The 26,793-nt window shown below is 48.5% G+C and overlaps 7 protein-coding genes across 7 annotated transcripts; 2 read left to right on the top strand and 5 right to left on the bottom strand.

Moving 5' to 3' along the window:
* Nucleotides 1-730: 730 nt before the first annotated feature.
* EI90DRAFT_3002712 (laccase) lies at nt 731-3,822 on the bottom strand. Its single transcript, XM_039056350.1, has 17 exons — nt 3,763-3,822; nt 3,322-3,701; nt 3,223-3,265; nt 3,071-3,158; nt 2,981-3,015; nt 2,899-2,922; nt 2,755-2,836; nt 2,648-2,699; nt 2,402-2,578; nt 2,266-2,319; nt 2,128-2,214; nt 1,946-2,056; nt 1,623-1,874; nt 1,507-1,555; nt 1,387-1,450; nt 1,244-1,306; nt 731-1,188 (listed from the first exon to the last, which is right to left on the bottom strand). The coding sequence occupies exons 2-17, from the start codon at nt 3,556-3,558 to the stop codon at nt 1,062-1,064; spliced, it is 1,545 nt and encodes a 514-aa protein (XP_038909428.1). The 5' UTR covers nt 3,559-3,701; nt 3,763-3,822; the 3' UTR covers nt 731-1,061.
* Nucleotides 3,823-7,302: 3,480 nt separating this feature from the next.
* EI90DRAFT_2943538 (laccase) lies at nt 7,303-9,922 on the bottom strand (the record flags this gene model as incomplete). The annotated part of the gene is made up of 16 exons (XM_039055296.1): nt 7,303-7,429; nt 7,513-7,575; nt 7,653-7,716; nt 7,796-7,844; nt 7,918-8,166; nt 8,271-8,381; nt 8,468-8,554; nt 8,613-8,666; nt 8,723-8,899; nt 8,981-9,035; nt 9,103-9,184; nt 9,248-9,271; nt 9,337-9,371; nt 9,434-9,521; nt 9,579-9,621; nt 9,686-9,922. The coding sequence occupies 16 exons, from the start codon at nt 9,920-9,922 to the stop codon at nt 7,303-7,305; spliced, it is 1,545 nt and encodes a 514-aa protein (XP_038909427.1).
* Nucleotides 9,923-12,254: 2,332 nt separating this feature from the next.
* Nucleotides 12,255-15,516, bottom strand: EI90DRAFT_2979156 (laccase). Its single transcript, XM_039055967.1, has 17 exons — nt 15,441-15,516; nt 14,924-15,380; nt 14,819-14,861; nt 14,664-14,766; nt 14,580-14,614; nt 14,495-14,518; nt 14,356-14,437; nt 14,234-14,288; nt 13,983-14,159; nt 13,829-13,882; nt 13,682-13,768; nt 13,479-13,589; nt 13,110-13,358; nt 12,987-13,035; nt 12,842-12,905; nt 12,704-12,766; nt 12,255-12,602 (listed from the first exon to the last, which is right to left on the bottom strand). Exons 2-17 carry the CDS (start codon nt 15,158-15,160, stop codon nt 12,476-12,478), a joined length of 1,560 nt encoding a protein of 519 aa, XP_038909426.1. The 5' UTR covers nt 15,161-15,380; nt 15,441-15,516; the 3' UTR covers nt 12,255-12,475.
* Nucleotides 15,517-16,031: 515 nt separating this feature from the next.
* Nucleotides 16,032-17,483, top strand: EI90DRAFT_207432 (uncharacterized protein). Its single transcript, XM_039052523.1, has 2 exons — nt 16,032-17,207; nt 17,266-17,483. The coding sequence occupies exon 1, from the start codon at nt 16,184-16,186 to the stop codon at nt 17,198-17,200; it is 1,017 nt and encodes a 338-aa protein (XP_038909425.1). The 5' UTR covers nt 16,032-16,183; the 3' UTR covers nt 17,201-17,207; nt 17,266-17,483.
* Nucleotides 17,484-20,486: 3,003 nt separating this feature from the next.
* Nucleotides 20,487-21,521, bottom strand: EI90DRAFT_3293509 (uncharacterized protein; the record flags this gene model as incomplete). The annotated part of the gene is made up of 6 exons (XM_039067384.1): nt 21,158-21,521; nt 20,981-21,088; nt 20,837-20,927; nt 20,758-20,816; nt 20,639-20,698; nt 20,487-20,564 (listed from the first exon to the last, which is right to left on the bottom strand). The coding sequence occupies exons 1-6, from the start codon at nt 21,326-21,328 to the stop codon at nt 20,487-20,489; spliced, it is 567 nt and encodes a 188-aa protein (XP_038909424.1). The 5' UTR covers nt 21,329-21,521.
* Nucleotides 21,522-21,612: 91 nt separating this feature from the next.
* EI90DRAFT_2979154 (uncharacterized protein) lies at nt 21,613-23,251 on the top strand. Its single transcript, XM_039055966.1, has 5 exons — nt 21,613-22,098; nt 22,177-22,342; nt 22,406-22,524; nt 22,593-22,616; nt 22,677-23,251. The coding sequence occupies exons 1-5, from the start codon at nt 21,670-21,672 to the stop codon at nt 22,767-22,769; spliced, it is 831 nt and encodes a 276-aa protein (XP_038909423.1). The 5' UTR covers nt 21,613-21,669; the 3' UTR covers nt 22,770-23,251.
* Nucleotides 23,252-23,419: 168 nt separating this feature from the next.
* Nucleotides 23,420-24,535, bottom strand: EI90DRAFT_207193 (uncharacterized protein). The gene is made up of 2 exons (XM_039052518.1): nt 23,928-24,535; nt 23,420-23,873 (listed from the first exon to the last, which is right to left on the bottom strand). The coding sequence occupies exons 1-2, from the start codon at nt 24,240-24,242 to the stop codon at nt 23,517-23,519; spliced, it is 672 nt and encodes a 223-aa protein (XP_038909422.1). The 5' UTR covers nt 24,243-24,535; the 3' UTR covers nt 23,420-23,516.
* Between the last annotated feature and the right edge of the window lie 2,258 nt (nt 24,536-26,793).

The raw sequence follows: 26,793 nt of genomic DNA, 5'->3' as shown, positions 1-26,793 counted from the left end.
AAGTTTTGTGTTGCGAGCTCAAAAACGTGCCGGGAATTTCCGTCACCACATCGTTGGACAGTGCTATCAGAAGCCCCGCACCAGCACCTCCGCTGCCTCTAGCTCCTCATTTGATATCTGGCTGTTGCCTTTCCAATGCACAACTGGTGGAGGAGGTCCCGGGAAATCGCGGGTGTATTTCCATACATATACTCGACTCCCTCTTCATCCGCGACAGGGTTCGGATTTCCATAGACTCTGAATCTTCTTACTCTGCAAATCAGCTAGGGCACATGATATTCGCTCTTCAATGTCAGAGGAAGGTCCCATAGTGTCAGAGAAAGAAATGGACGGAAATTTTGGGGGGATCTGGCAAGGTTTATAACATCGCATTTTCAGGGTCACTCACTGTTGGTAATTCTGGTCCTGACAGCGCTGACAAGCAATAGAACTTTCCAAAAATGCGAAGAAGATTTCTTGAGAGCTTTTAGAATCGACTCCAATCATTTTACGGAAGGGTGTAAGGTAGACTCGTGAGCTACAGGGGCAGGAGCATAGCAGAATGACGGTTTCGGAGACAATGGCCCGATAGTTATATGTCAAACACCACAACACTCATATAAAACTCCGGGATTTTTTTGGACAGTTACATACATGTGATTCCTCTGCACATAATGGCAAAGAATGGTCGGTGAAGGAGGAGATATGAGGCAGTTATGGGCATTTGTCCCATTTCTAGGTGTGTCCAATCCCGTGATATATTATAGTATAATACAGCTATTGCCAGCGTGTCACAATTCCGTAATAAACTTGCTGCTAGCATGCTTCAAACCAGCTGGTCAAGTGCAGAGCTACGAAATTGGCGTTATGTAACTATTATTATATTTTAGTCTCTGGTGCAAAATATGAAGCTGACGCATTATTGGTAGCAGATAAATAATTGAAAAAGTCCCCAAGATCTACGCATAAGGTCCGAAGGTGCGAGAAAGATGCCAGTGAGTCGCAACCGAAAATAGATAGTTTATCTCGGACTGCACCAGACATGCAAGTGCTTCAGACAATTATTACCACAGTGTCGCTCCTCAATGATCGGAATCGGGAATCGAATCCCAAATAGGACATAATTGATCCCAAGCCTTGTTGTGTTTCTGAGATTGAGGTCCTTTCACTTGTCCCGCAGGATCCTCTGCGAAGACGACGGCCAGACCCCTACATAGCAATTTTAAAAAAAAAATATTACGCCTCGCAATAGAACCTGACTCACTTTCCAAGATGCCAGTCAATATGACAATGGAAGATCCAAGGACCAGGATTATCCGTTCTGAATCTAGATCAGAAAAAAAGATAACATTCCCAGTTCAGCTGCTCCACAATCTTGGCATCGTGAAAAAAAATAATATAGCGCACCTAATCGTGGTGAAATCCGATGTTGATTTGCCTGTCGAAACGACATCTCGCTGGACTGGATTGTCTGTATATATTCCAAAGATTGAGGATCGTAAAGCCTGAAATAGATCCCAAACGCACCGTAATTATACAAGGTCTGCCCTGCGCTGCGGACAACGCTAAACTTATGCTATATAGACACAACGAGTCATCAGCCGACATGGCCCGCATTCCATAGTAAAAGGGAGGGCCCTTACTCCGTGCAGATGGAAGGGGTGCGGAGCCCCAGGCGATCCACCAGGAACAGAAATCTCGATCACGCTATTCCTCGGTAGGACATATACAGATCCCTTGGGGAGTAGATCCTTGGGATCCGCTCCATTTAGAATTTGTAGAAGAATTGGAACAGAAGGGGATTCGTAGGAGGCACCATTTATGAGGAACGAACCGTTACTGAATACTATGTTGAAAACGAAGGGGGGTACGTCAGGAGGATTATGACCACCAGGCTAACAGCGAGCAACCAGTAGTTGGTGTAAGTATGTCGTAGAATGGATGGGAGATTAGTAGTTGCACGTACGGGTGTGGGGTCTGAGTAAGGTATCAAATTTTGTTCGAGAAGTGTTGTTCCTAAAGTTTGTGCAGTACCATTAGGTTCCAGCACAGGGGCACCTTGGTAACGAAGAATGGCCTAAACAGGGCATAGAACAAATTTAAATTTCAGGGTCCAAACATGGAGAGGTTGTGGAGTAAAACACGTACGGAATTGATTCCACCGACGAAGCCTTGCGGACCATTCGAAGGGCTAGCTCGAATCCAGTAATTGCCGATGGGTTGATCTGCGGCGACCTGATCCAAGAGGGATTAGCACTGTGTGATGAGTAGGGAGAGAGTGCCTACAATGACAGAATAACGCTGACCCACGAAAATTTGCAATGAATTCACAACCTGAGGCTGAAAAAAAAAAAGAATTTCTTGTCAACATCGAGAAACGAGGGGAAAAGAGTCGTCCCCCGCACGATAGGAACCCACTCACCTTGGTCGTGATGCCATCCGCTTCGATTACAGTCATCGTATGTCCTTCGAAGGTTATAAGATAGTTGGGACTGCATGCGATATTGACGAGTCGCATGCGGTATCTTTTTCCCTTCTGTACTGAAATGACCGATAGAGGTTGTGTCGTGTTACCCGAAATGCGACCGAGACCATTGATCTATACAGAAATACACGTCTTGGTCATCAGCATCCCAAAAGGAGGCCCGATCACCCAATCACTACGCACCAGGTGCGAGTCAGGTCTTGGAGGTGGTCCTCCCGAGAGTACTGGAGCAAACCTGACAAGAACGTAAGCTCACAAATGACCCAGACAGGAGGAAATAAAAAACTTACGTATGATACCAATCTGCGAATGTTATAACAGTACTCGCGTCGTCTACGTCGTACATTCGCTGATAAGGGTCCTGAGGATCATCTGACAGAAAAAAAGGCAGCCTGTCACTGTCAATGTCTGAGAAGGTTTACGATGGCACCCACAGACAACAATGGGACCTCGCAAGCCTAACAGTGAGAGTAGGATTAATGAGAGAAACGGATAGGAGGAATGATCGATGCGCACCATCGCAGTATTGAGTCGCGTAGTGTGAGTGGTACCTTTCGGGTCATCCTATTAGTACCAGCAACATTGGCTACATAAGCAGGTGCTTACCAGTACGTCCCAGTTTGCCCTCCAGTGGGAAACTTGTACTTGAAACTGTACCCCGAAGCGATTGGGCACTGAGTGACAAACGCGGGGCCTGAATACACGTGATCATAGGTCAGTGTCAGACCGAATTAATCATAGAAGGGAGGAAGCTTCACCATCCATTGCGGCAGTACGGTGTTGGAAGATGCCATGCCAGTGCTTCGGAGGAACATAAGATGACAGCACATGCGATTCACAACACTGTCACTACCCACAATAGAAGTTCCTTTGAGCATCCTAGGATCGCTCAACTGATTGTTGACCTCGACTTGAAAGTCGTCGTGGCGTTCCGCGGTGAGCAGACGGCCGAAGGTCCCATCAACAGTGACTGCAGGCCTTGTATACCCATCCGGATTCACGTTGGCGTCCAAGATGTTGAGAGTATAATGTCGTTGTTTAGCGTTCGCAGATCCCAGCGTCAGCGCTAGAATGCATGCAAGAAAGTTGAGCATAATGATAGTATCAACCAATGTTGGGGGGGGTGAGTGCTGCCCATGAGGCAAGTCTCCCCTATAAGAGAAATTGATGCCCTGTATAAATCCCTAGGGCAAACGTAACGTGTTACTATCTCGGCTCTGCTCTTCAATTGCTTCTGCTAGTTGCCCGTGGACCAACCTGTCAACATGAAATGCTCCGCGAGGGAACCGAGCGCTGACCATGTGTCATAATTCAGCATATTCGGGCACTTGCGCCAGAACGCCGTAAATGGCTAGAAGGGCTGATTGACCATTCAATTATTTGATCATGAGTGGTAAGGAAGATGTCGATGGTTGTCGTAAGGAGCAACGAGATCTTGGTGGAGATTGTTATACATAAGAGTTGCCGTCACGCCTTCAAATACGAACAATAAAGGAACAGCCATGAATACTATTTGAATTGTGCCAAGCAGGCACGCCCGAATCAACTTAGACGCGGTATCCAACTCAGTACATAATGTGGATGCAACAACCGAGATCCGAGATTACATACATGTAAATGATAGGACAAAGAAAGTCCCCCGAAGAACAGCTGCAGCCCGGAGGACCCTAGTGCCATGTGTGTCAGCCTCACAACGAGAGATATGATTCGTTTCAGATTCCGACAACGGATCTCCGCGAACCAACCCTATCACTTCCGTATTTAAGACGTCCTGATGGATCTTCGGTGCGGTACGCCAGATCCTGACGGGCCCGAATAACCGACACTTTTACTTACGTCTATGATTTACTTAGTATCTTGGAGAGTCAGAGGGTCCAACTTGAATTCTCAGCCCTCTTGGGACCACCGAAATGCTCATTTTACCATCGGCCTGTGAACACTGAAAAGTGGAACGTTGATGTTCCACGGATGGCTGATTACCCACGGGCGATGGAGCACTGACTATTGAGAGGGCAGGGACCAAAAACGTAACCGCAGTTCCGCCTTCACGGACTTGTTGCCGAAGATCATCGAACAACACCAACCGCGAGGATCATAACAACACATTATGATTGACGGAAGCACTGCTACGTGGTCACGAGGTCACGTCACCGGGCGCAGGACATTAATCTAACGATCAACGGGGCTCGACTCTGTAGTCCTGCCTCAGCTGTTTGACTGAACGAGTTACAGCAATGAGCCATGCCTTGCCGAATTGATTGTTCTCCATTCTCTGTATCAAGTGTATGTCCGCGGAGCGCGCTGGCCAAACTCCATTATCGCGGAGTGACATCTAGGACACAGCAGACAAACCGAATATTCCATGGGGAAACGGAAACGGACCCTCAGACCCGCCTAATTCTTACTTAAAGACATCGTGCGAGACAGATAAACCCACCGCAACATTAGCGAAATCATACCTGCATATCAGACTTAGTGAGTGTTTTCGTGTTGGTTCATTTGTTTGCGTCGTTCACCGACTTGACCATGTCAGAAGTAGACCTGCGACCGGTTCCGTGGGGTGTGTGGGCATACGAATTTCGTAGTCGTGTCAATTTTCCCATGTAAGCCTTCGTACGTAACAATCTTCTATATTGAGTCATTTCGCTTTTTGTTTCTCCTATTTCCCTATTTAAGGATGACATGAATTCATTTGCAATTGACTGACTTCTCACGTCATGTTCTTTTTGTGTCAATCATCGTGGATGGTAATTTCGTTTTGGGACGGCGGCTCAAAAGGAGTGTTGAGTGTGATTCGTGCGGCCAAAGCAAACCTTGTTGGATTTGGGCTGGTGGGCACTCTGCTGGTATTGTGGCTGGTACTGCTTTAGCTTCTGCTAGCGGTGGTTACTACAATAGCGCTGTTGCCTCCTAGGATCGTTGTGCTTTGAGACTGAGATCCTTTCACTTGTCCTGCTAGATCCTCCGCAAAGACGACGGTCATGCCCCTATATAGCATAAAAGACAAGCAAATTGGTCAATTTTCTCTCTCCAGGATTTAGCAGAATAAATTTGACTTACAATCCAAGATGCCAGTTGATATGACAATGGAAGATCCAGGGACCAGGATTATCCGTCCTGAATCTGGTTCAGAAGAGGGAAGGAAAGAAATGCACCACTAGTTGCTCCACATTCTCGGCACTGCGGACAAATAAAAATGACGCACCTAATCGTGGTAAGATCCGTTTTTGATTCTCCCGTAGAAATGACATCCCGCGCACTGGATTTTCTAAAATTTTCCAGGACCGAAGATTAGAAATTAGAGCCTAACGTCGGAGGGAGGATTAATGAGACACGGACAGAAGGAATGGCCGACGCGCACCATCACAGTATTGGGTCGAGTAATGGTAGTGGTGCCTTTTCGGGTCATCGTGGATTTCAGTCGGCATTGCTTACACAAGCATCTGCCCACCAGTTTGGTTCCCAGTGGGAAACTCATCCGTGAAGTTGTGCCCTGAAACGATTGGGCACTAAGTGAGGAATGCGGCACTCGAGTATGACCACCGGTCGCGTCGCATCGCGGGAAAAAGCTTCATCCATTGCGGCGGTACGTACGATGTTGGAAGATTCCATGCCAGTGCTTCGGAGGAAAGGATTGTGGGATGGCGGCACTAGCGATTCACAAACACTGCGACTACCCACAATGGAAGTTCCTTTAGGCATCCTAGGATCCCTCAGCCTATTTTAAAGTCGTCATAACGTCTCGCGGCGAGCAAAGGGCCGAAGGACCCATTGATAGTGACTGCAGGTCTCAGAAATCCATCCGGATTCACGTTAGCATCCACATGAGAGTGTAACGCTGTTGGTTTGCGTTCGCAAATTTGAGCGCCAGCGTTAGAGCGCATGCAAGAAAGTGGAGTATGGTGTCAATGGTTGGGGAAATCATGCAGACGCAGCATGAGCCAGGCCACTCACAACTCATATAAGAGGATTTTTGCGCCTTGTGAATCCCTGTGTTACGGTTAAGCCGTATATGACACCGAACGGGTTTAACGAACACCCCACCCTCAAGTCCCCAACATGCATGTTTTAGTCAGCATTCATGTATATGAGCCACGACCAATGAAGATGGACTCTTCAGCTGGTCAACACAGGCACTCTGTTCCCCCTCTGATATATAAGTCCGCACCAACGAATCAGAACGGCGGCGCCGATGATTGAGAAAGCAGGGACTAAAAACATAGCAGCCACAATCCGCCATCGGGAACTCATCGCTAAAGATGTGCCTAAACAACGTCACACGGGATAGCATTGATGTTGAGTGCATAGTCATGACCTCGCGGGCCACAGGACTAAATGGATCCAACGACGAACCAAATTCGACTCTCCAGTCTTGCCTTATGATCAGCTGCATGGAGAAGTTTCCATCTAACCCCCCTAGGCTGATGAGTCGTGCCCTGGCCATGTTGCATCAGAGTATGCTGCAGCAGAGTTGTAGCAGAATTGGTTGTTAGGTATTCTAGCCGCGCGTCGGCGGTGCTGCCCCGAATTTCATTGCAGCGGAGTTGGGACGATCCGACGAGCACACATCTCTCTAGCGCGTAATGATTCCCTGACAAACTTGTACTGGAAGGAGCCGGCATAACATAAATTAACCAAACAACCAGTGGTGATTGACACACTAGGAGTCATAGATAAACAATTGGAAAGGCTGCCACGATCCGCAATGGCGACGTTTAAAAAATCGGGGGTCCGAAGGAGCAATTGATCTCCATCTCGATTAGGCTTAACTACTGGACGTGCATATGTCTCGGACAATTGTGCCACCCCACAGGGTCGCAGGACCAGGTCGCTCGTCTTCAATGCTCCGAGTCAGGAAGCGAATCCCAGATAGGGCACAGCTGATCCCAAGCCTTGTTGTGTTTTTGAGACTGAGGTCCTCTCACTTGTCCCGCTGGATCCTCCGCAAAGACGACGGCCAGACCACTACATAGCACAGAAGGCAAGGAAATTACGCACCATGGTCAATTTTCTCTCTCTGGGATATAAAAGAATAAATTTTGACATACAAGGCAAGATGCCAGTCGATATGACAATGGAAGATCCAAGGACCAGGATTATCTGTTCTGAATCTAATTCAGAGGAAGGAGGGAAAGAAATACTAGCTGCTCAACATTCTTGGTGCCGCGGAAAAATAAAAATGACCCACCTAATCGTGGTGAAATCCGTTTTTGATCCACCTGTCGAAACGACGTCCCGCTGGACTGGATTGTCTAATTTTTTTTTTCCAGAACCGAAGATTGAGGATTCAAAAAATCCTGAGGGGATAGAGATCCAAAAAAAAAAACGCACCATAATTATACACGGTCTGTCCCGCGCTACGGATAACGCTAAACGCGTGCTATATAGGCGCAACCATCAGCCCCCCACGTTGGACAGCATTAATAGGGGAAGGAAGATCCCTCCTTACTTACACCGTGCAGATGGAAAGGGTGAGGAGCCCCAAGCGATCCCCCTGGAACGGAAATCTGAATCACACTATTCCTGGGCAGGATATACACAGCTCCCTTGGGGAGTAGTTCCCTGGGATCCGCTCCATTTAGGATTTGCAGAAGAACTGGGATGGAAGGAGGTTGGTAGCTGACTCCGTTCATGAGGAACGAACCGTTATTGAATGTAATGTTGAAAACGAAATCCACGTCAGGAGAATGATGTCCCCCAGGCTACGAAGCAGCGGACAAATTTAGCCAGTAGTTGGGGGCGAGAAATAACGTAGAATGAATAAGGGAGCTGTTGCGGGGGCAGTGTAAGGCTCAATGGCACGTACGGGTTTAGGGTTATAGTAGGGAACCAAACTCTGTTCGAGAAGTGTTGTTCCTAGAGTTTGTACAGTGCCATTAGGTTCCAACGCAGGAGCACCTTCGTAACGGAGGATGGCCTAGTTAGAACACGAAACAAAAAAAAAACAAAAAAAGTTAAATTCTAGGGGGTACATGGGGAGATGTGTGTCGGCAAAATACGTACAGAATTGATTCCACCTGCGAAGCCTTGCGAGCCACTCGAAGGATTAGCTCGGATCCAGTAATTTCCGATGGGTTGATTTGCGGTGAGCTGAACCAGGAGAGGAATAAGCACTGTGTGCGTGAGAAAGGAGAGAGAGAATGCATACAATGACGGAGTAGCGTTGACCCACGAATATTTGCAAGGAATTCACAACCCGAGGCTAAACCCGAAATTGATTGTCAGTGTAGAAGACACGCGGGACAGAAACCCACTCACCTTGGTTGTGACACCATCTGCCTCGATCACAGTCATCGTGTGTCCTTCGAAGGTTACAAGATAGTTGGGATCGCACGCCATGTTAATGAGTCGCATGCGATATCGCTTTCCCTTCTCTACTGATACGACAGACAAAGGACCTCCCGTGCTACCCGGATAGCGACCGAGACCGTTAATCTATATACAGAAAAATACGTATCCCAGTCATCAGCCACGCCAAGAGGAAGGGGCACCCAATCGCCCAACCACACTACACACCAGGTGCGAGTCAGGTCTTGGAGGCACATGTTTTGCAGCAACTACAGGAGCAAACCTAGCATGGGAAAACGCCCGCTCAACAAAGGAGTTCAGACAGACGGGAAATAAAGGAGAATATTTACGCATGATACCAATCCGCGAACGTTATAACGGTACTCGCGTCGTCCACATCATACATCCACCGGTAAGGGTCCCGAGGATCATCTGATAGAAAAAGGGCAATGTATCACTGCGAACGGCTGAGAAGCAGTTTACGAGGACACCTACAGATGACAATAGGACCTCGCAAGCCTAACAGAGGGAGGAGAATTGAGGATTAATGAGAGAGACGGACAGAAAGAATGATCGACGCGCACCATCGCAGTATTGGGTCGAGTAATGGGAGTGGTACCTTTTCAAGTCATTCCATCAGCATCAGTGTCATCGCCCACACACCCAGTTTTGAGGGCTTACCAGTATGTTCCACTTTGTCCCCCAGCGGGGAACTCATACGTGAAGCTGTGCCCTGAAGCGATTGGGCACTGAGTCACAAATGCGGCACCTGATTATTGGGCGTGTCAGATTGACGCGAAGTCACGACACGGAGAAGAAGCTTCACCATCCATGGCAGCAGTACGATGTTGGAAGATGCCATGCCAGTGCTTCGGATATCAGGCTTATGAGATGGAAGCTGGCACTAGTGATCAAAACACCGTGACTACCCACAATGGAAGTTCCTTTAAGCATTCTGGGATCACTCAATCGATTGTTCACCTCGATTTTAAAGTCGTCATTGCGTTTTGCGGTGAGCAAAGGGCCGAAAGCCCCATCAACAGTTATCGCAGGTCTTGGAAACCCATCCGGATCCACGTTAGCATCCACGACGTTAATAGTGTAACGTTGTTGTTTCGCATTCGCCAACCCCAGCGCCAGTGTTAGAGCGCACGCAAGAAGGTTGAGCATGGTGTCAGTGGTTGGGGGGTTTAGATGCCGTGTTTGAGGCAGGTTATATGAGGATTTTTTGACCCTTGTGACAGCCTGAAGGAGACGTAACGTAATACCGCTGTTTTTCAATCCCTTCCACCAGACGGCCATGGCCATGCGTCAATGCGCCAGCCATTTGTGTCATCAGAGTGTAATCCCAAATGGCAGTGCTAGATCACCGCAATGGGGTCGGGGTGCTGATTGGCAACGGTTTTAGTGGCAAGGGGGGGGTTGTCTTGGCCAGAAAACCAACGCCTTCTAACAAGAACAAATGTCACCATGCCTTCCGAAGAATCCGAAGAAAGTCACAACCACGAATATAATTATTGAATTGTGCGAAGAAGCGCCCCGGTGCCGACATAACCAAATCAGGCAATGGGGCACACCAGTTGTCACTTTTTCAGTTTCTAAGATTGCACCCGAGATCGTGACAACTGAATTCGGCCACCTGACAACCCGGGGAGGCATATCCTAACGGCGGGCCCGAATAACCGAGACTTCCCCGTCTAGTTGTTCAAGTGCTTTACATACATGGTAGGACTTTTGGAATGCACATTTTGTATCAATAAATGTGCAATGTTGATATTCTGTGGTTGACCGTCTACCAACGAAATAAATGGTGGCACTGATGATCGAGAAAGCAAGAACACAGCAATAATGCCCAAACAACACCAACCCCGAAGATCACACGGGATAGCGCTGTAGTCATGGCCTCGTGGGGCTACGGGACCAAAGGATCAAACGAGGTTCAACTCTCTGCTCTCAGCTGCATGCCTAGGTCAATGAGTCATGCCCTTGACCGTGTTGTTATTGGACTCTATTTTGTTGCCCGGCGCCCGCCTTGATACGTGGCAGTGCGCCTATCCCGAAACACTACAACTTACTTAGTCGAGCAATACATGATTGCCCTGGCCGTGTCACAGCGGGGGTGATAGTCTGTCAGCCACGATGTTGATCGCGTCAGATTTGCAATTTGACTCAGTTTGCACGCATAAGCAAATGAATGGATGCATTTAAAAGATTATGTCAGTTTCAGCGCGTAATTTCATGCTCACGTCATTTCTTTTTATGCTAGACAGCGGGTGGGAATTTAGATGACCGAGGTAGGACACCGGGCTTAGGTCGGGAGGCTTAAATGAGGCAAGTGTATAGGCGCTCTGCTGATATTACATCTGCTGCTACTAGCCTACTACTACAACTTCTGCCGGCGGGTGGTTGTGGTACGCCGACTGCGATGATGGATTTTCCTCCTCCGATGCAGTGCCATGAATTCGTCGCTGTTACTGTGCTCTCCTACCTGTGTCTCTCCGCCTATTATTACTCCCATTCTGACCGACACCATCTCATAACCATTATCTTCTCATCTGAGTCACTCAGCTCTTCTTCGTATTCTAACAACGTTAGCGATCCGAGCCATTACTCGTCTCGGTCTCCCACTGCCGCAGTGACACAAGGTCAGACTCAGTCGTGAAACGCTGAAGCTTTCTTTTGCTCAGTTGCCCCCTCCCGTTTCGTCGCTTTCGTCGCTTAGATCGGCTGGTTCGTTTGTGGGGGTGGGGGTGGGGGTGATGCGGATTATTTTAGTGTTGAACATTCAATGATGTGGCTGACAAAACAGCATTAGCAGGGATGAACGGGGGATCGATAGTGGCGAATGAAGAATCAACCAGCAGCAGCAGCAGCAGCAGGACATTCATACTTTCGACGTCGTTTTCGGGCTGGTTGAAGGGCCCGCCAGGAGAGTTTCCCCTCGTCCTATTCTTCTTATTTGACTTGAGCCCTTCTGGTTCGCGTGGTATGGTTTCGAGGCTGGTTAACGAAAAAAAGAGGGTAACGATGATGAAGCGTTGGTTGTGCTGAGAATAGTCCTTTCAGTTCGTCCCCGCCGCGGCAGCTGCGAATATCGGGAGGGCCATGGTGATGAAGAAAGTTTTGTTTGTAAAGAGCATTGAGACCATCACCTTAAAATTCGGGGACGGCGACAACCAGGTGTCGTTTGGAGGTGCCCTTTTTCTCTAGAAAACCTTTCTCCTCTTTTTTTCTCAACTTCAAACCTGCGCTTCGTCAGCGAATCGGTTTAGTTCGTGACTTAGCTCACATGCCGGTCGAGTCGTAAGTCATCCTCATCCTCGCATGCTAGCGCCGCTTCTTCAATTCGTTTCCCAGTCTCATCACTGTAATGTGTCACGGCTCCGTCATACTTCAAACTAAGTCGAGGTGCCGCAAGCTTGAGCCTGTGAAATTCAACATTAAGTTATTACATTTCAACAATTGGTGCAAATGTGGGGTTGACACATTAGTGGTAGTAGATAGATAATTGAAAAAGCTGCCATGATCCGCGTATAGCGAAGCTTAAACAAGACGAAGTCCAAAAAAGCAAGAAAGATGCACTAGTACCGCCAAGTCGCAGTCGAAACGATATTTAGACGCCCCAACCACTCCACCCTGATCAGGTTTGCGTACTTGCGCTTCAAACAATTGTTACCGCAATTGTTACCGCACCAGGATCGCTAGACTAACTCGCTCGTTTTTTCAATGTTCTGAGTCAGGAAGCGAATCCCAAATAGGGCATAGTTGGTCCCAAGCTTTGGTGTGTTTTTGAGACTGAGGTCCTTTCACTTGTCCCGCTGGATCCTCCGCAAAGACGACGGCCAGACCCCTACACGGCACAACAGAGAAGCGAATTGCGCCCCATGGTCAGTTTTTTTTTCCCTCTTTCTGGAGGGCCACGATGATTTGGAAGGATAAAATCTGACTTACGCTCCAAGATGCCAGTCAATATGACAGTGGAATATCCAAGGTCCAGGATTATCCGTTCTGAATCTGGGGTGAGGAAAGTGCATTACCATGTAGCTGCTCCACGTTCTTGGCATCACGAAAAAATTAAGGATGACGCACCTAATCGTGGTAAAATCCGTTTTTGATCCTCCTGTCGAAACAACATCCCGCTGGACTGGATCGTCTAAATTTTTTTCCAGAACCAACAATTGATGATCCGAAAAAACAATCCTGAGCGGATAGAGATCCAAAAAAAAAAACGCACCATAATTATACACGGTCTGTCCCGCGCTACGGATGACGCTAAACGAATGCTATACAGGCGCAACCATCAGCCCCCCACATTGGACAGCATCAATCAATAGTGAAAGAACTTTCTTTTACTTACACCGTGCAGATGGAAAGGGTGAGGGGCCCCGAGCGATCCACCAGGAACGGAAATCTGAATCACGCTATTCTTCGGCAGGATATACACAGACCCTTTGGGGAGTAGGTTCCTAGGATCTGCTCCATTCAAGATTTGTAGGAGAATGGGGACTGATGGTGATTGATAGGTGACTCCGTTCATGAAGAACGAATGGTTTCTGGATGTAATGTTGAAAACGAAGTCCACGTCGGGAGGATTATGACCCCCGGGCTTTTAGAAGCAGGGTATTAGATCAGTAGTTGGGCGCCAGTGTGGTCCACAAAAGGAATACGAGATTAGTTGTTTTGGCAGAGTGGGGGAAGGGGGAATGTAAGATTCGATGGCACGTACGGGATGAGGGTTAGAGTAAGGAACCAGACTCTGTTCGAGAAGGGTTTTTCCTAAGAATTGTGTAACACCAATAGGTTGCGACGCAGGGGCACCTTCGTAACGGAGGATAGCCTAAAACAAAGCATAAAAGATTTTCAGATTGTGCACTTGAAAGGGAGAGATGTGTGCTGGTTATGGTCCAGTGGAGGCAGAAACACACATACGGAATTAATTCCACCCAAAAAGCCTGGCGGGCCGCTCGAAGGGTTCGCTCGGATCCAGTAATTAGCGACGGGTCGATTTGCGGTAAGCTGATTCAGGAGAGGGATCAACACTGTTTGTGAGCGAGGAGAACGGGAGGGAGTGCCTACAATGACGGAGTAGCGTTGACCCACGAAAAGCTGCACTGAATTCACAACTTGAGGCTACAAAAAAAAACGAAATTGATTGTCGGTATACTATTGCTTTATCGGGAAACGAGGAAAGAAACCAAAAAGGAGTCACCCTCGGCAGGAACCTGCTCACCTTGGTCGTGATGCCATCTGCTTCGATGACAGTCAAGGTGTGTCCTTCGAAGGTTATAAAATAGTTGGGATCGCATGCGATGTTAATGAGTCGCATGCGGTATCGCTTTCCATGCTTCACCGATACAACAGATAAAGATCCTGTCGGGTTACCCACCCAGCGACCGAGGCCGTTGATCTACATACAGATAAAACACATTCTCAATCATCAGCAGAAAAGGCACCCAAATCACCCAGAATCACATCACGTACCAGGGTCGAGTCAGGTGTTGGAGGTCCAGGTCTTGCAGCAACTACGGGAGCAAACCTGGCATGGGAAGGCGCAAGCTTACAAACGGGCCCAGACAGATTGGAAATTGAAGAGAAATATTTACGCATGATACCAATCTGCGAACGTTATGACAGTACTCGCGTCGTCTATGTCGTAAAATCCCAGGTAAGGGTCTTGAGGATCATCTGGCAGAAAAAAAGTGTCACTGCAAACGTCTGAGAAGCGGTTTCGAGGACACCCACAGATGACGATAGGGCCTCGCAAGCCTAACGGAGGGAGGGACATTAATTATGAGAGACACGGACGGAAGGAATGATCAACACGCACCATCGCAGTATTGGGTCGAGTAATGTGAGTGGTACCTTTTCGGGTCATCCTGTCAGCACTGGCGGCATTGCTTACATAATCGACTGTGAGAGCGCTTGCCAGTATGTTCCAGTTTGTCCCCCAGTGGGAAACTCGTACGTGAAGTTGTGCCCCGATGCGATTGGGCACTGAGTCACAAATGCAGGACCTGGATATCATTAGCTGTGTCAGAAGTCACAATACGAAGGAAGAAGCTTCACCATCCATGGCGGCAGTACGATGTTGGAAGATGCCATGCCAGTGCTGGAGAGGAAAGGATTATGAGATGACGGCACTAGCGATTCACAAACACTGTGACTACCCACAATGGAAGTTCCTTTGAGCATCCTAGGATCACTGAGACGATTGTTCACCTCGATTTGAAAGTCATCATAGCGTCCTGCGGCGAGCAAAGGGCCGAAGGTCCCATCAACAGTGACTGCAGGTCTCGGAAACCCATCGGGATTTACGTTAGCATCCAGAACCTTGAGGGTGTAACGTTGTTGTTTTGCGTTCGCAAATCCCAGCGTCAGTGTTAGAGCGCATGCAAGAAAGTGGAGCATGGTGGCGTCGATGGTGAAAGCGTGGTGCCGTGCGTTAGGTAGGTCTCATATAAGAGAATTTCTGCATCCTATGAATCCCTGAAGAGTCAGGACGCGCAGGGTAGTAACGCGTGGGTCTCCGATTGCCTGTACTGGACGTCCATGGATCAACATGTAAAGTCCTCAGCCAATAACGCTAGAGGCCGCAAAGTGGGGATGCCAACCGGCGGTTTCCGTATAGCTGGCATAAGGAAGTTAGGAACACAATGCCTATGAACAAGAAGGCGAATACAATATTTGCCCATTGTACGTTCGTGCCAAGGGACCTCGGTGCAGACATAACCAATTCGGGTAATAGGGCAGATTGTCGAGACAACAACCGAGATCCGTGATTACATAATAGGATAGAAAAGCGCCGCCGCTGTCGCAATAACTCGCTTCAGATTCTGACTGGCACTCTACCTTAGTGGAGGCTGGGATCTTGCCTAGACTTCTTCCTGCTGTTGTGTGATCTCCGGCGCCATTGTAACTCCGCAAATCAATGCCATTCTCCAAGAAGTCCACAGGGAACGCGCCACATCCTGAAGGGCCCGAATTTCAGAGGCTCTTTACGTCTTGTTTTGGAGGGTCGGAGGGTCCAATTCCACCCCCCCAGGTGCTCATTTTGTGTCATCTGGGCCGGTTGTCCACGAAACGAACTTCCCCGCGGCCATCACCGAAGATACTGCTTACCCTATAGGGGCTACCCAACCCGCGGCCATACACCTGAACCTTCCAGCCGCTCTGTTTGTTTTGGTCCTGTTTCCCGCGAGCTCGTGACTATTACGCGGCAGTACCATCCCGTCTGTCAGCATGGCACTCTAGCAGACAGAGCTAAGTTACGAGTTGCCTGCCCGTGCCAACCTCATGTGAGGCGGTGCTTATATGAGCACTTCAACGCGGGGTCTCTCTTTCAACTCTCATAATTAATCGTGGTGCTTGTGCGATACTTAGTGAGTTTCAGGTTGATTACCATTACTTCTTATCTTTTGCATACAGTGGGGGATGCTTTCACAGTCTTTCTCAGAGAACTTGACACAATTATGTCTCCACCGATCCCGGAAAGCGCCTCTCGTGGTTTTTGGTAGTGGTAGTCATCTGGTCAGCAGCAGCCTGCACCACCATCGGATCCAGCGCTTGACACTTAGGGATGGGGAGATCCCTAACTTCTCAGCTTTAACCTCCTTACAAGAGCTGTCACTTAATTGTCGTGCCTCTACGGTTGACCCAGCCCGTCTGGAGGCTTTTTTTCGTCTTCTCTCCCATGCTCCAATCCGCCACATACGACTTCAAATGCAGCAAATCCCCTTCTTCCCTGCTGTAAATGCAATTAATCTCACTCATGTTGAATTGCACACTTATCATCCATCAATTCCAAATGCCATCAATGCCGCGACCAATCTTGTGTACTTCTCCGTGGTTGTTAACCGCCTTTCCACATATGTGACAAGTCCCGTAACTGGAATCACAGCACTGCCGTTCTTGCGGTCCCTCACCCTCGGAGGGGCTTCCATGCATCATGGACTCTTCCCCCAAAGCGCAGACAGGTTAGAAACCATTCAATTGATAAATTCAAAACACCCTCCACCAGTGCTTCATTCCTCACAATTCCCTTGCTTGCGGCTCGCCGCCATCGACGCATGCAACATCGATGTCAACGACCTGAAGGATTTCTTTGCTCATCACCCTAAACTTGAACATTTTTCCCTCCTTAATTTGCGTGATACCCATGACCCGCATTTTCTGGAATGCCTGTGCCGTGATGACTTAGTTTTGTGTCCCTCGCTACGCTGGTTGCAGCTGGACGTTATCTCGAGGGCAAACGAGTGGGACCGCGTGTTTGCCGGCGTCCTTTCCCACTTGCACTATATCAGGTTTTTCCAGACTTCCACCCCTCTCTACATCGGACTTTACGGGATATCAGAAAGTAATACACCTTGCACGTTCCAGCTTGCAACATCCAAGCATATTCCTCTATTCCTTATCTCTTTTTCGGATCCCTTCCAACCAGATTGGCTCTGATCTCTGGGTGAGCATACATTACGGACGCCATCTTCTCGACGCTGGCTGATGACCTTTTGTCCCAGCTTCGCCTATCAGTTGCTGTCAGCATGAGACGGTCAATCACATGGCGTGGGATTGCTACTGATCTTTCACTCCAATATCCGTCTCAACAAGCTGTTCCGGCTAATTCTCACGTTCTTGTGTAATGAAGTTCATGTGGAACAAGGTTATGTTGCCCTCCTACAATGAATGGGATTGAGATACTTGACCCTTTCACCTGGACAACATTCCTACCGGAGCTACTCCTTGCAATGCGCTTGTGTGTCCGACTGTGATCTAGTAACGCAGATTCCCCAGTGGCTCGCTGATTTGGCCGAAATTTAGCCACACCGTGCGTTGCTTCCAGTCGAGACAATGAGTCTGTCCAGCTTTCTGGATTTTTAACTTATTTTGTTCATTGTCCTGCTTTGAGAAATTTTGTCTTGCTCTCCTATTTTCCTATTTACAGAGGGTGTCTTTCAATTGAATGGCGTGCTTGTGTCAAACTACGGTGGCTCAAATGGAGTGTAGGCAAGTGGCGGCCAAGTCCCAGGCCTTGTTGGATCTGGTGGGCAGGCGATTCGCTGCTACTGCAACCTCGGCTTGCGACGGTTTTAGTAGGCTGACTGCGATGGCGCCTTTGCCTCCTGGGATGCAGTAATTTAACTATTGGACCATACGCCTTAGGATATAGCGCCCCCGTACTATCAGGTCGCGAGGGTGCAAGTGTGGCCCGATGGTGTCGGTGCTCCTATTACTACAGGGTACTTATTAGAGGCTGGGATCCTGCCTAACAGCGTATGTCCCCATCTCACCTAATACTCCCACCTATGTTGGCGTAAGGTCTTATCATGGATATAACAACGGCTTCCACCCTGGATCGGTGCATGACGTTACAATAAATTCGTCGCTGCTAGTGCCTCTCTGCTTCATCCCCTAGCTCTTAATTCCTCTACTAGTATTCATTCTGGATCCGGTGGGGAAACAGCAGTGTTACTGCCGTTCCGACCAGCGCCACCTCATCGCCTACTCTTCATAGTCCCTTGCATCGTCTTTAAATTCTCATCGCTTGGTATTTCCTCGAGTAAAAGTAAAGTGAAACGTTGATGTTCCATAGTCCACGAAACGAAGTGACGCGGGGCCTAAAGCATAGTTCGCCTTCGCGGACCCATACCCAAAACAACACCAACCCCGAGGATTATACAACCCGCGGCCATACACCTGAACGTTGCGCTGATCCAGTGGATTATCATGTACAAGCTCGCGGGACAACAAGACCAAAAAAAATTCAGAATCTAACGACCAGCGACTCGAGTCTCTATTCTTACCTCAGTCATATGTTGGCCTCATTCCATCGTTCTCATTATATAGTAATATGGCCTTTTTAAGTCAATGAGTCGTGCCGTGTTGCAGCAGAGTTGGCCGAGTTGATTGTTCTCTCTTCAGTCGCACGTCAGCGCGGAGCTGCCCGAATTCCATGGTTGTAGCAGAGTTAGGCCAATCATAGTTCGTCTGATGAGAGGACACATCCTGAGGGCCTCACAGGGAAGCCACAGGGGACCCCCAAACTGGCCCGAATATCCCTAAAGATATTACCCATGATAGACAAGTACAAAGGCCAGATGACGGAACGGGTAGGGAGGGAAACAGCCCGAGAGGAAGAGAAGAGAAGCGGAAGAGGGGAAAGATGATCAGATACACTCCCCATCACAACATTACCCACCACAGAGCGAAACCTGAAAGCACCCCCAGAACAACACAATCCCGAGGATCGTCAACCAGCTACACGACACCAGGATAGCTTCAAGTGGTATCGAATATTACCGACTACACAAAGATGAGTATCAACAGCTCTTCTGGCGAGACCAGCGGAATTGCCACCGCAGAACAAAAGGAAAAGGGGAATGGGAGAAAATGGTTTCATTCTTTCTTTAGTGGAACGCCAGTAGCTTTCGCGATACATCACTGTATTTTGGGGTTTCATTTGCAGTCTCAACGAGAACGACCTTCAGAGCCGCATTATACATAACGGAATTAGCCGAATTTATTGTCTCTATAGCATCTCCTTTCGCAGAGTTTCTGACTGTCAGTTACAGAGCCTTTTTTATTTTCTCTGTACCTGAGTTTCCGAAACTTCGGCTCTCCTGGACCTCAGACCCTCCCCGAACGAACGCCACCGCCAGGCATTCCACTTAGTCACCAAATCCTTGTAATGCTCCGTCCCTGAATAACATTGAGGACTTGGCGGGCCTCGTGGCATGCATTATACCCTTCATCTGAGCACATCTTCGAATGTTCGGCCAGTGACTGCAATGATCCTCCCCCCCATCGTGTGACTATGCGTGCAGCCGACTTGTGAAACACTCACACTGGACCTGGCCTATATGTGTGGTCGTAAAGGAGAAGTTGAATGTTTGTGTTTGTTCCCTTGGACTCGTGCGAAGTCGAACTCCCGAAGCTTGAACCAGGTAAGCGATTGAATAACGTTCATGAAAACCTCTCCAGGGAACTTATTTCTTCCTTAGAGATGCTTATGTGACCCCGAAAACGTACTCATTTTATTGTCCCTGTTTAAGCGCTGACAGCATCCATCATCCCCTAATTGCTATCGATCATGAGTGCATTTTAGAACAGGTCATCCGGTCGCGCCGGCTAGCGGGGATAAAATAAATCTCTAGGGAGATCACGTACATCCAAGAGCGCGTGTCTTAATTGTTCTTCCAGCGGGCACATAGCGTCAATTGGGGTACAAGAGCTGACCGAATGATTCATTGTGCGGTTGCCTGGTAGTGCAAAGAGGGTAGAGTTGTAATACATGCAGTCTTTATCCTCCAACCCACCTGCAGGCTGGTCGGAATGTTGTGACAAGCATTGCATATTGATTGAAGATTGAAACCAATGCACGTATTGCTGGGAGCGCTAAGAGTATAGGTACGTAGCGAGTCGACACGTAGTGACATTCCTTAGTCGATCACACACATTTCATTGACCGGGTTGTAATTCGATATCTAGTTCAACTTGTACATTTCACAAAAAAAAAAAACTGGCTTACTGCTACCAGATGGGATACAGATTGTGCCTATAAACTACAAATGGCAAAGGGATGGAGAGGAAGTTGAGTATATAAGAAAAAGATAAGTCATGTGTTGGTGTTGGGAGTAAGTAATGCAATGAGAGGTTGGCAGAATTGGCTGCCAGAGCGATTATGCCGCGGCTAAGAATGAATAGATTGAAATGTAAGTGCTGCTTGTGTTGATGAGTGACTTCATTTCTCGCGATGGCCGGACTTGACAGGACGTGGTTGTGATGCATCTTCATCTCCCGAATGATCCTGGGGATCGACCTGAGGTTGAATGGAAACGTTCCGGGACGTTGTCAAGAATGGGGATGTGACGATAAGAGAAAAGCACGACGCACAAGTAAGCTCAGTTCAATGTCGTAACGTTCTTTATCTGCTGCCGCTTGCTTAAGATAGTACTAATCGCGTGGAGGACCATCATTGCGACAAGAAGCTTTATTGGGTGAGATATCCCTACCTCCCGATCCAAGTCCCCTAATGCCTTCCATCTTGCACCGATCAACTTTCCATGCTCAACTATCCCGAGGTGGACGTACGTGAGTAACAAACAAGTCCGAATTTGCGGATGCGCTCGGACTGACGAGATGACGCGTCGGGATTCTCTTCCTTTATAAGTTTTTCCCACTCCTAAATGTGATTAAATCCAGCGGCAACATCGCCCCGATCGAGTTGCCACGCACCTCACAAAAAAACATGAAAGCAGACAAGGGTCTCTTGGGCGCATGAGGGTTGGTATTCATCGGCTTTTTCTTTGACCCTTTCAACACCATCGGATTGCCAGCGTTTCTCTAATATAATAGCGCATAAACGACCCCAACGGGTGGAATGTGTAGTAGGTGAAATCACAGCAGACTTACACCCTTCTTATGCTTGTAATGACTTGTCGATTTCGGCATCTGATCGAGTGGGTCATATAAGAATGAGTCAAATGAGCGTCGGCCGCAGAAGGTTAATGTGATTTGCCACCGCGAAAAGGGACAACGACAAAAATGCGCCATAAACCGCCTTGGTGCCTTCAAGGGGGGCATGTCCTAGGTTCTAACTAGCCTCCATTAGACATATGGAGAGTACGATGAAATCCATCTGGGCTTGAACGCCTCTCCATCGGCTATATGGAACACCACAAGATCCATTCGGCGCCCCCCAGATCAAGAATCTGGCACTCTTGCAAGGTAGATATGACTCCAGGCGTACCTTGAGCGGTTCCCAAACGTCTATAACACGATCGGATTACACTACAGGAGGAAACAGAACACAGAACTTGCAACAGAGAGAGTGATCGATCCTAATTCGGAGCCGCAACCAGTTATTTGCATCCGTAGTCAACCAGGTTCAGCTAGCGCGCGCGTTTGAATCTCGCGAGTTTGACATGCCACGAAGTCGAAGTTGGTCACGAAATTATCACATGAAGAAGGGAGAGAAAAGGGGCCGAGGAAAACGCGTCAACTGGCGGAAATCTGAGCCTCCCAAACCAAAGTTGCAAATTGAACCAACATCGTCAACATCACCGACTACCCCAACCACCCTACCGGATGATAGCATAATATCAACGGAACAACTACCACCAACAGAGAAACAAACACGGGAACAAGAACATGAGGTACCGAAAGGTGATCGAGAGTATCACTGCACATACTTGAGACCGTCTGCAAGTGGACCACGTCTATCCAGTGTCCAAGAGTTTGTGTCGTCACCCTTCGCAGACCCTCCCACCTTGTCCGACCCCCAGTGCGCTTACTTTGCGTCCGAAAATATCCTTAACGCCCTCACGTACTACCTTCCATTCGAATTAGCACTGGTAAGCAGCATCTGTTCTGGTGGGTTGCACGTGTTTTCGTTGACATGGGCCTTCCGACTTTGGGGTATTTGACACAAGATCGTATGGTATAACAAGACACGCGCCGAGAGTCGAATATGTGCTGCTTGCCAGCGATTCTATCGGCTTGGAGAAAAACTACCGTCGCTCATCCGTACCGATCCTCAGTTGGAAGCGGTTTATGATGGTCCTCAACGGGAACGAGAGAAATGGATTAGTGGTTTATGTGCGTCAACCTCATACGACTCTGCGCTGGGACAAGTATCAATGAACATTCTAACCATGCAAGGCTCCTTCATGTGTTTTGGAATCACGCTCGTGAATGCTCCAGGGATAGGACTCAACGCATGGGGTCGATTTGAGCATGAAATTGACCAACAAACTCTTTGGCTAATTAACAATTCCCAAGTGCGTCTTCTATTATTGAATCTCTTTGGTTGTTACTTCTGTCTCACGAAAAACTGGGAACTGCACAGCCAACCGTTGATGACCAGGGTCTTGTGAGTTCTTCAGGAATGTCCTCTCATTATCTATCACAGTTCTTTGATAATCGCCTGCAGGGCAGGTTGTTCAAGTTGACGCGGAAACCTGATGCGGGTACACTCTCCTTTCAGGTTTCGTCACAGACACCGACCGCGCCGCCCAGTGCCTAATGGTGCTTTACATGTCCGACCTCTCTTGCGCCACTTATCCACACCTTCACCGATGGTGCAGTCGCACATTCCCTAGTGGAACTGCGCAGACATAACCGACCAAAATCCCGGGCCGTGCGACGTCGCCGCATACCTGTGGACTTATGGCGTTATTATGCGCAACAATACGTGGGATTGATTTGTTGTGGATGACGCTTGCGGCCTTCGGTGCTCAGAACAACGCTTAATTTCAATGCTCTGTATTTAAGTAAAACTAACCGACGCAAACTAATGTAGCATTCCCGATTTAGTCTTGTCTGTCACTCCGAGATTACCGATGGCAGCGTTGGGTGAGCGTGTCCAAGCTTCGGAGTCGGAGGTGTACTCCCTCCAAGACATCAATAGATCGCAATTTCCAGCCGCGTCAATTAATGCGCAAAGACCTTGGCATGCTGTCAACTTCAATACAGACGAAACAGCCAAGGCTGAACATGCATTTGGTGGGTGGGGGGACAAGTTCACGTCATTTCCGCACTACTATATATTGTACGGCGGAAAGAGCATCGTCCAATAGGCGAAACTGAACTTACGCAAATCGAGATAACATCTCCGCCACAGCGACAGGACGGTTGCAGTTTGTCCCTGGCGTTAAGGATCAACGTAACAAATGACCTGGCCATGTGATAAGGAAGCATAGAACATCTTACGCCGTGACCTGCGTATCTGGGTTTGGCGGCGAAGAAGAGCCGAACGTGCCATTATCACAAATCAATCATGCCAAGTGCATCCATGTAGCGTCCGAGGCACGGTAATGAGGCCGAGAGAAAGAAACGAGGGACCGAAGTTGCGAAGTGATCGTGACAAGCCGGAAGCAGCAAAGATCGGACAAACAGCAACTACTGGGGCATGAGTTTGAGCCTTTTTTTCATTGACGAGGAGCACCACAGAATACCATCCAAGATTCCCGAGGACCAACAAACCGGTATGGGAAAAAGGGGCGACCTTTTGCTTGAGCGAGAAGACAATCGACCCGGATATCGAGTAATAAAGATCAAGGAAGATCTCCCTTCCCCACGCCATGTGGTTGGCCATCTTGGCACACTGGCACTGACAGGAACTTGTGCGCTGGGACAAGAGATCATCAGCCAGCGTCAAGAAAATGGCGTCCACAATGTATACCCAAAGATCAGAGTCAATCTGGTTTGAAGGGATCCGGAAAAGGAGGTTCTTCCGTAGAATAATATATGACTCGGACTTATACTCTGATTTTCCCTTCTTCCCCGAAGCCCGAGCGGAGGGAAGTGGAAGTCTGAAGGGTCCTGATATAGGGCAAGTAGGAAAGGAAGCACGAAAATGTGCGATCTTACTAGCTGTTCGCCTCTGAAAGATGAACTTCCAGCTGCAGTAAGCGTAGCAGTCGCGGCACAGGTATTCCAGCGAAAGCGGGCCATGGATACTACTCAATCCTGAGATGGAAGAATACTTAAGTTCCATGCGTTGATCTCGGCGACACGCAAGCAAGGAAATTGAGAGAAATGTTGTTTACACATTGGTGTATTGTGATTCTGTTGTGGGACTTCTGGAGCCGGAACGGCACTTGAAATTGATGGATGATAGGCATGCAATTCAACTTGAGCAAGATTGATAGGGATCTGAAGTTGTAAGCAGCGGATTGGGGCATGAGAGAGAAGACGAAAAATTTTCAAACCTAGGGATCTCTACGTTTCTAAGCGACAAGCGCTGGGCCCGATGGCGGTGCAGGCTGCTGCCGACGAGACAACTGTGCTTACCGCAAGAGGCGCTCGCTGAGATCGGTCTAGGCATAATCCATGAGAACGTCCCCCACTATATGCAAGGGATAAGTAGACACCTCGGAATGCCGTCCGAGAATACTTAAGACTCCCGAGCACTCGAGCTAAATCTGGAATGTAGGACTCTGAGTCTACAGGTACAAGGCAACGGCCAACTCGGGACCTGGGAAAGAATGTCGGGTTTCCCCTCACATCATCAAGCACTTTGACCAGCTTGTGAATGACTTCCTTTGGACACCGGTCAACACTCAACTGAACACTTAATAAGAATGGGCTTACAGATCTCGGACCAACGCGGGGGTGGTGACGATACACTATTAATGTACCGAAGAATGGGTGACAGCTCAGCCTTTTCAGAAAACGCTCAATCAGCTCTAAACCCTTTGCAAGGGAAAGGCCCCGTATTCAAGATTTCAACGCAGCGCAGGCTCTGGCATTCTCTCTCCTCATATCCGTCACGAAACGATGATGATGTGGATCGGTTCAGCCCAGAAAGCCGTGGAAATGTTGACACAGAACACGAATCGGCATGTCAGGGTCTCCAATTCCAGAGACGAAAGCCACAAGTCCAACAAATGAACATCAGACTGTGTTAACGGAATAGCATTCCAAGATCAAGAACAGGACGATGCTCCAAAAGATTGCAGGATGATATGCAAGATGTCAAGATACGGAAGAGAAGCCGAAGCAGAGCTAGGAATTGTGGGAGTGCAGGGAAGCGGGAATGGAAAACAATCTAGAGGTGGAAGTTGACATCAACATCGATTGACATTGGCTTCCTCGCGAGATCGCCACTAGGGACATCATGTAGCGGAAAACCAAATATTGAAATAACGAGCTGCCTACCTGCTCCAATCTGATTTCAGCCAACTTTCCTCAATGCTGTTATTCAAACCAGAATTCAAGACGTATCCTTCAGTTCGCGTGGCGTCGAAGGGCATGTTGAAGTGGCTTCCGATGCCCTTTGTTGCCGCGGTAATCGTTCCCTTTTATGGGAAATTTTGTTGTTCTAACGCTTTAGCCTTTGTCCCTTTGTGCCACTCAGAGATGTATATAAGCACAATATCTAATGACACTCTGATGTCGTGCTCAGATCGTGCTTAGGGCTGCGATGCCGTGATTATGACAGGACAGTCGTGCACGTCTGCATTGTCTCAAAGATTTCCACTGATAGGGGAATCTCAACGACGGCCGAAGTGACGAAGAATTTGGAGCCCTCGCTCGCCGTTGGGGAGACTCAATTGAGCCTAGTGATGATCATCGGCATTCGCCGGTCCTAAAAGATCACACGACTTCAACCAGATGAGATAGAGGTGCTTCAGCCTATTGCCAGAGATCGTCGAACATATGATCTTCTCACCACTGCTCGCCCGCCTTGAAGGAGAATAGGATTTAATCTCTTCGGGGAGGGGAACTGTGTACGGGATCACAGTAGTAGATGTTGTTCGGAGAGCTGGCGAGTGGAAGATCGAAATCAAGGGCTTGTTGTGATTGGTACAAAGTAACCCGTTGTACACGCCTGTTATATACACAGAGGATGGATCATAACATCCATCCTCTGCGATCGAGTGTGCGATGATGTGCCTTGCCACGGCAGTCAGTAGCGGAACAGGCTTACTGTCCCGTGCCAAGTCACCAAACCCTAATTCGCCCAATCAGATCGATCTTAATGCTATTCAGGCACTCCTGATTTGAATCGTTGTAGACGACAATGCGGTACTTACGTAAGATTGGAGGAGAACGGATGATTTCTCGAGATCTTGATGGCGCCGATCCATAGTTTTGTCCCTGGTTGCGATAATGAACGGGGGCGGAAACATGATGACAGATCAATTTTGGAACATTAATGAGATCCCAAGTCATCGATCCTGCGCTGGGGTTCTTCATATGAGAGAAGGAATCGTGGACGTGGAACCGTCCTCCATCCTTCCACACGGTCGATCGGTCTTGGTTCGAATGCCTTGCAGAGCGTCTACGTCGTGCGGCGCTCAAGGCTCACAGAGAAATGCGCTTAGTAGCTCAGCTTTGTGACCTTTTCCACCCTCGGCTTTGCCGGGTCGCTGGACGAATCATCCGAATCGATGGTCGCAACTGCAACGCACCATGACGTTAAGGATGCATCTTTCCTAGGCTTTCCCCGGCCCCATCAGTCCTTATTCTTCCTGAGCTTAACACAAACTACCGGGTTCGGCACCAGCCTTGGGATTGGGAGTGTGACACCGATGGCCAAGTTC

The sequence above is a fragment of the Cantharellus anzutake genome (genome assembly GCF_015039405.1).
Source record: "Cantharellus anzutake strain C23 chromosome Unknown EI90scaffold_110, whole genome shotgun sequence".
NCBI classification, from domain to species: domain Eukaryota; kingdom Fungi; phylum Basidiomycota; class Agaricomycetes; order Cantharellales; family Hydnaceae; genus Cantharellus; species Cantharellus anzutake.
This window is presented reverse-complemented; position numbering and strand designations above follow the sequence as displayed.

Excerpts from the sequence above, each read along its gene's own strand:
- EI90DRAFT_3002712 (XM_039056350.1), bottom strand. The coding sequence starts at position 3,558 with ATGCTCAACTTTCTTGCATGCATTCTAGCGCTGACGCTGGGATCTGCG. Across the intron at positions 1,307-1,386 it reads TCGGATTTCACCACGATTAG|ATTCAGAACGGATAATCCTG; the intron begins GTGCGCTATATT and ends TTTCTGATCTAG. Across the intron at positions 1,189-1,243 it reads ATTGACTGGCATCTTGGAAA|GGGTCTGGCCGTCGTCTTCG; the intron begins GTGAGTCAGGTT and ends ATTGCTATGTAG.
- EI90DRAFT_2979156 (XM_039055967.1), bottom strand. The coding sequence starts at position 15,160 with ATGCTCCACTTTCTTGCATGCGCTCTAACACTGACGCTGGGATTTGCG. Across the intron at positions 14,615-14,663 it reads TACTGGCAAGCGCTCTCACA|GTACCACTCACATTACTCGA; the intron begins GTCGATTATGTA and ends TGACCCGAAAAG. Across the intron at positions 13,883-13,982 it reads CAGATGGCATCACGACCAAG|CCTCAAGTTGTGAATTCAGT; the intron begins GTGAGCAGGTTC and ends TTTTTTTTGTAG.
- EI90DRAFT_207432 (XM_039052523.1), top strand. The coding sequence starts at position 16,184 with ATGCTTTCACAGTCTTTCTCAGAGAACTTGACACAATTATGTCTCCAC.
- EI90DRAFT_2979154 (XM_039055966.1), top strand. The coding sequence starts at position 21,670 with ATGCCACGAAGTCGAAGTTGGTCACGAAATTATCACATGAAGAAGGGA. Across the intron at positions 22,099-22,176 it reads TTCCATTCGAATTAGCACTG|ATCGTATGGTATAACAAGAC; the intron begins GTAAGCAGCATC and ends ATTTGACACAAG. Across the intron at positions 22,525-22,592 it reads GGCTAATTAACAATTCCCAA|CCAACCGTTGATGACCAGGG; the intron begins GTGCGTCTTCTA and ends GGAACTGCACAG.
- EI90DRAFT_207193 (XM_039052518.1), bottom strand. The coding sequence starts at position 24,242 with ATGGAACTTAAGTATTCTTCCATCTCAGGATTGAGTAGTATCCATGGC. Across the intron at positions 23,874-23,927 it reads AGATTGACTCTGATCTTTGG|CGCACAAGTTCCTGTCAGTG; the intron begins GTATACATTGTG and ends CTCTTGTCCCAG.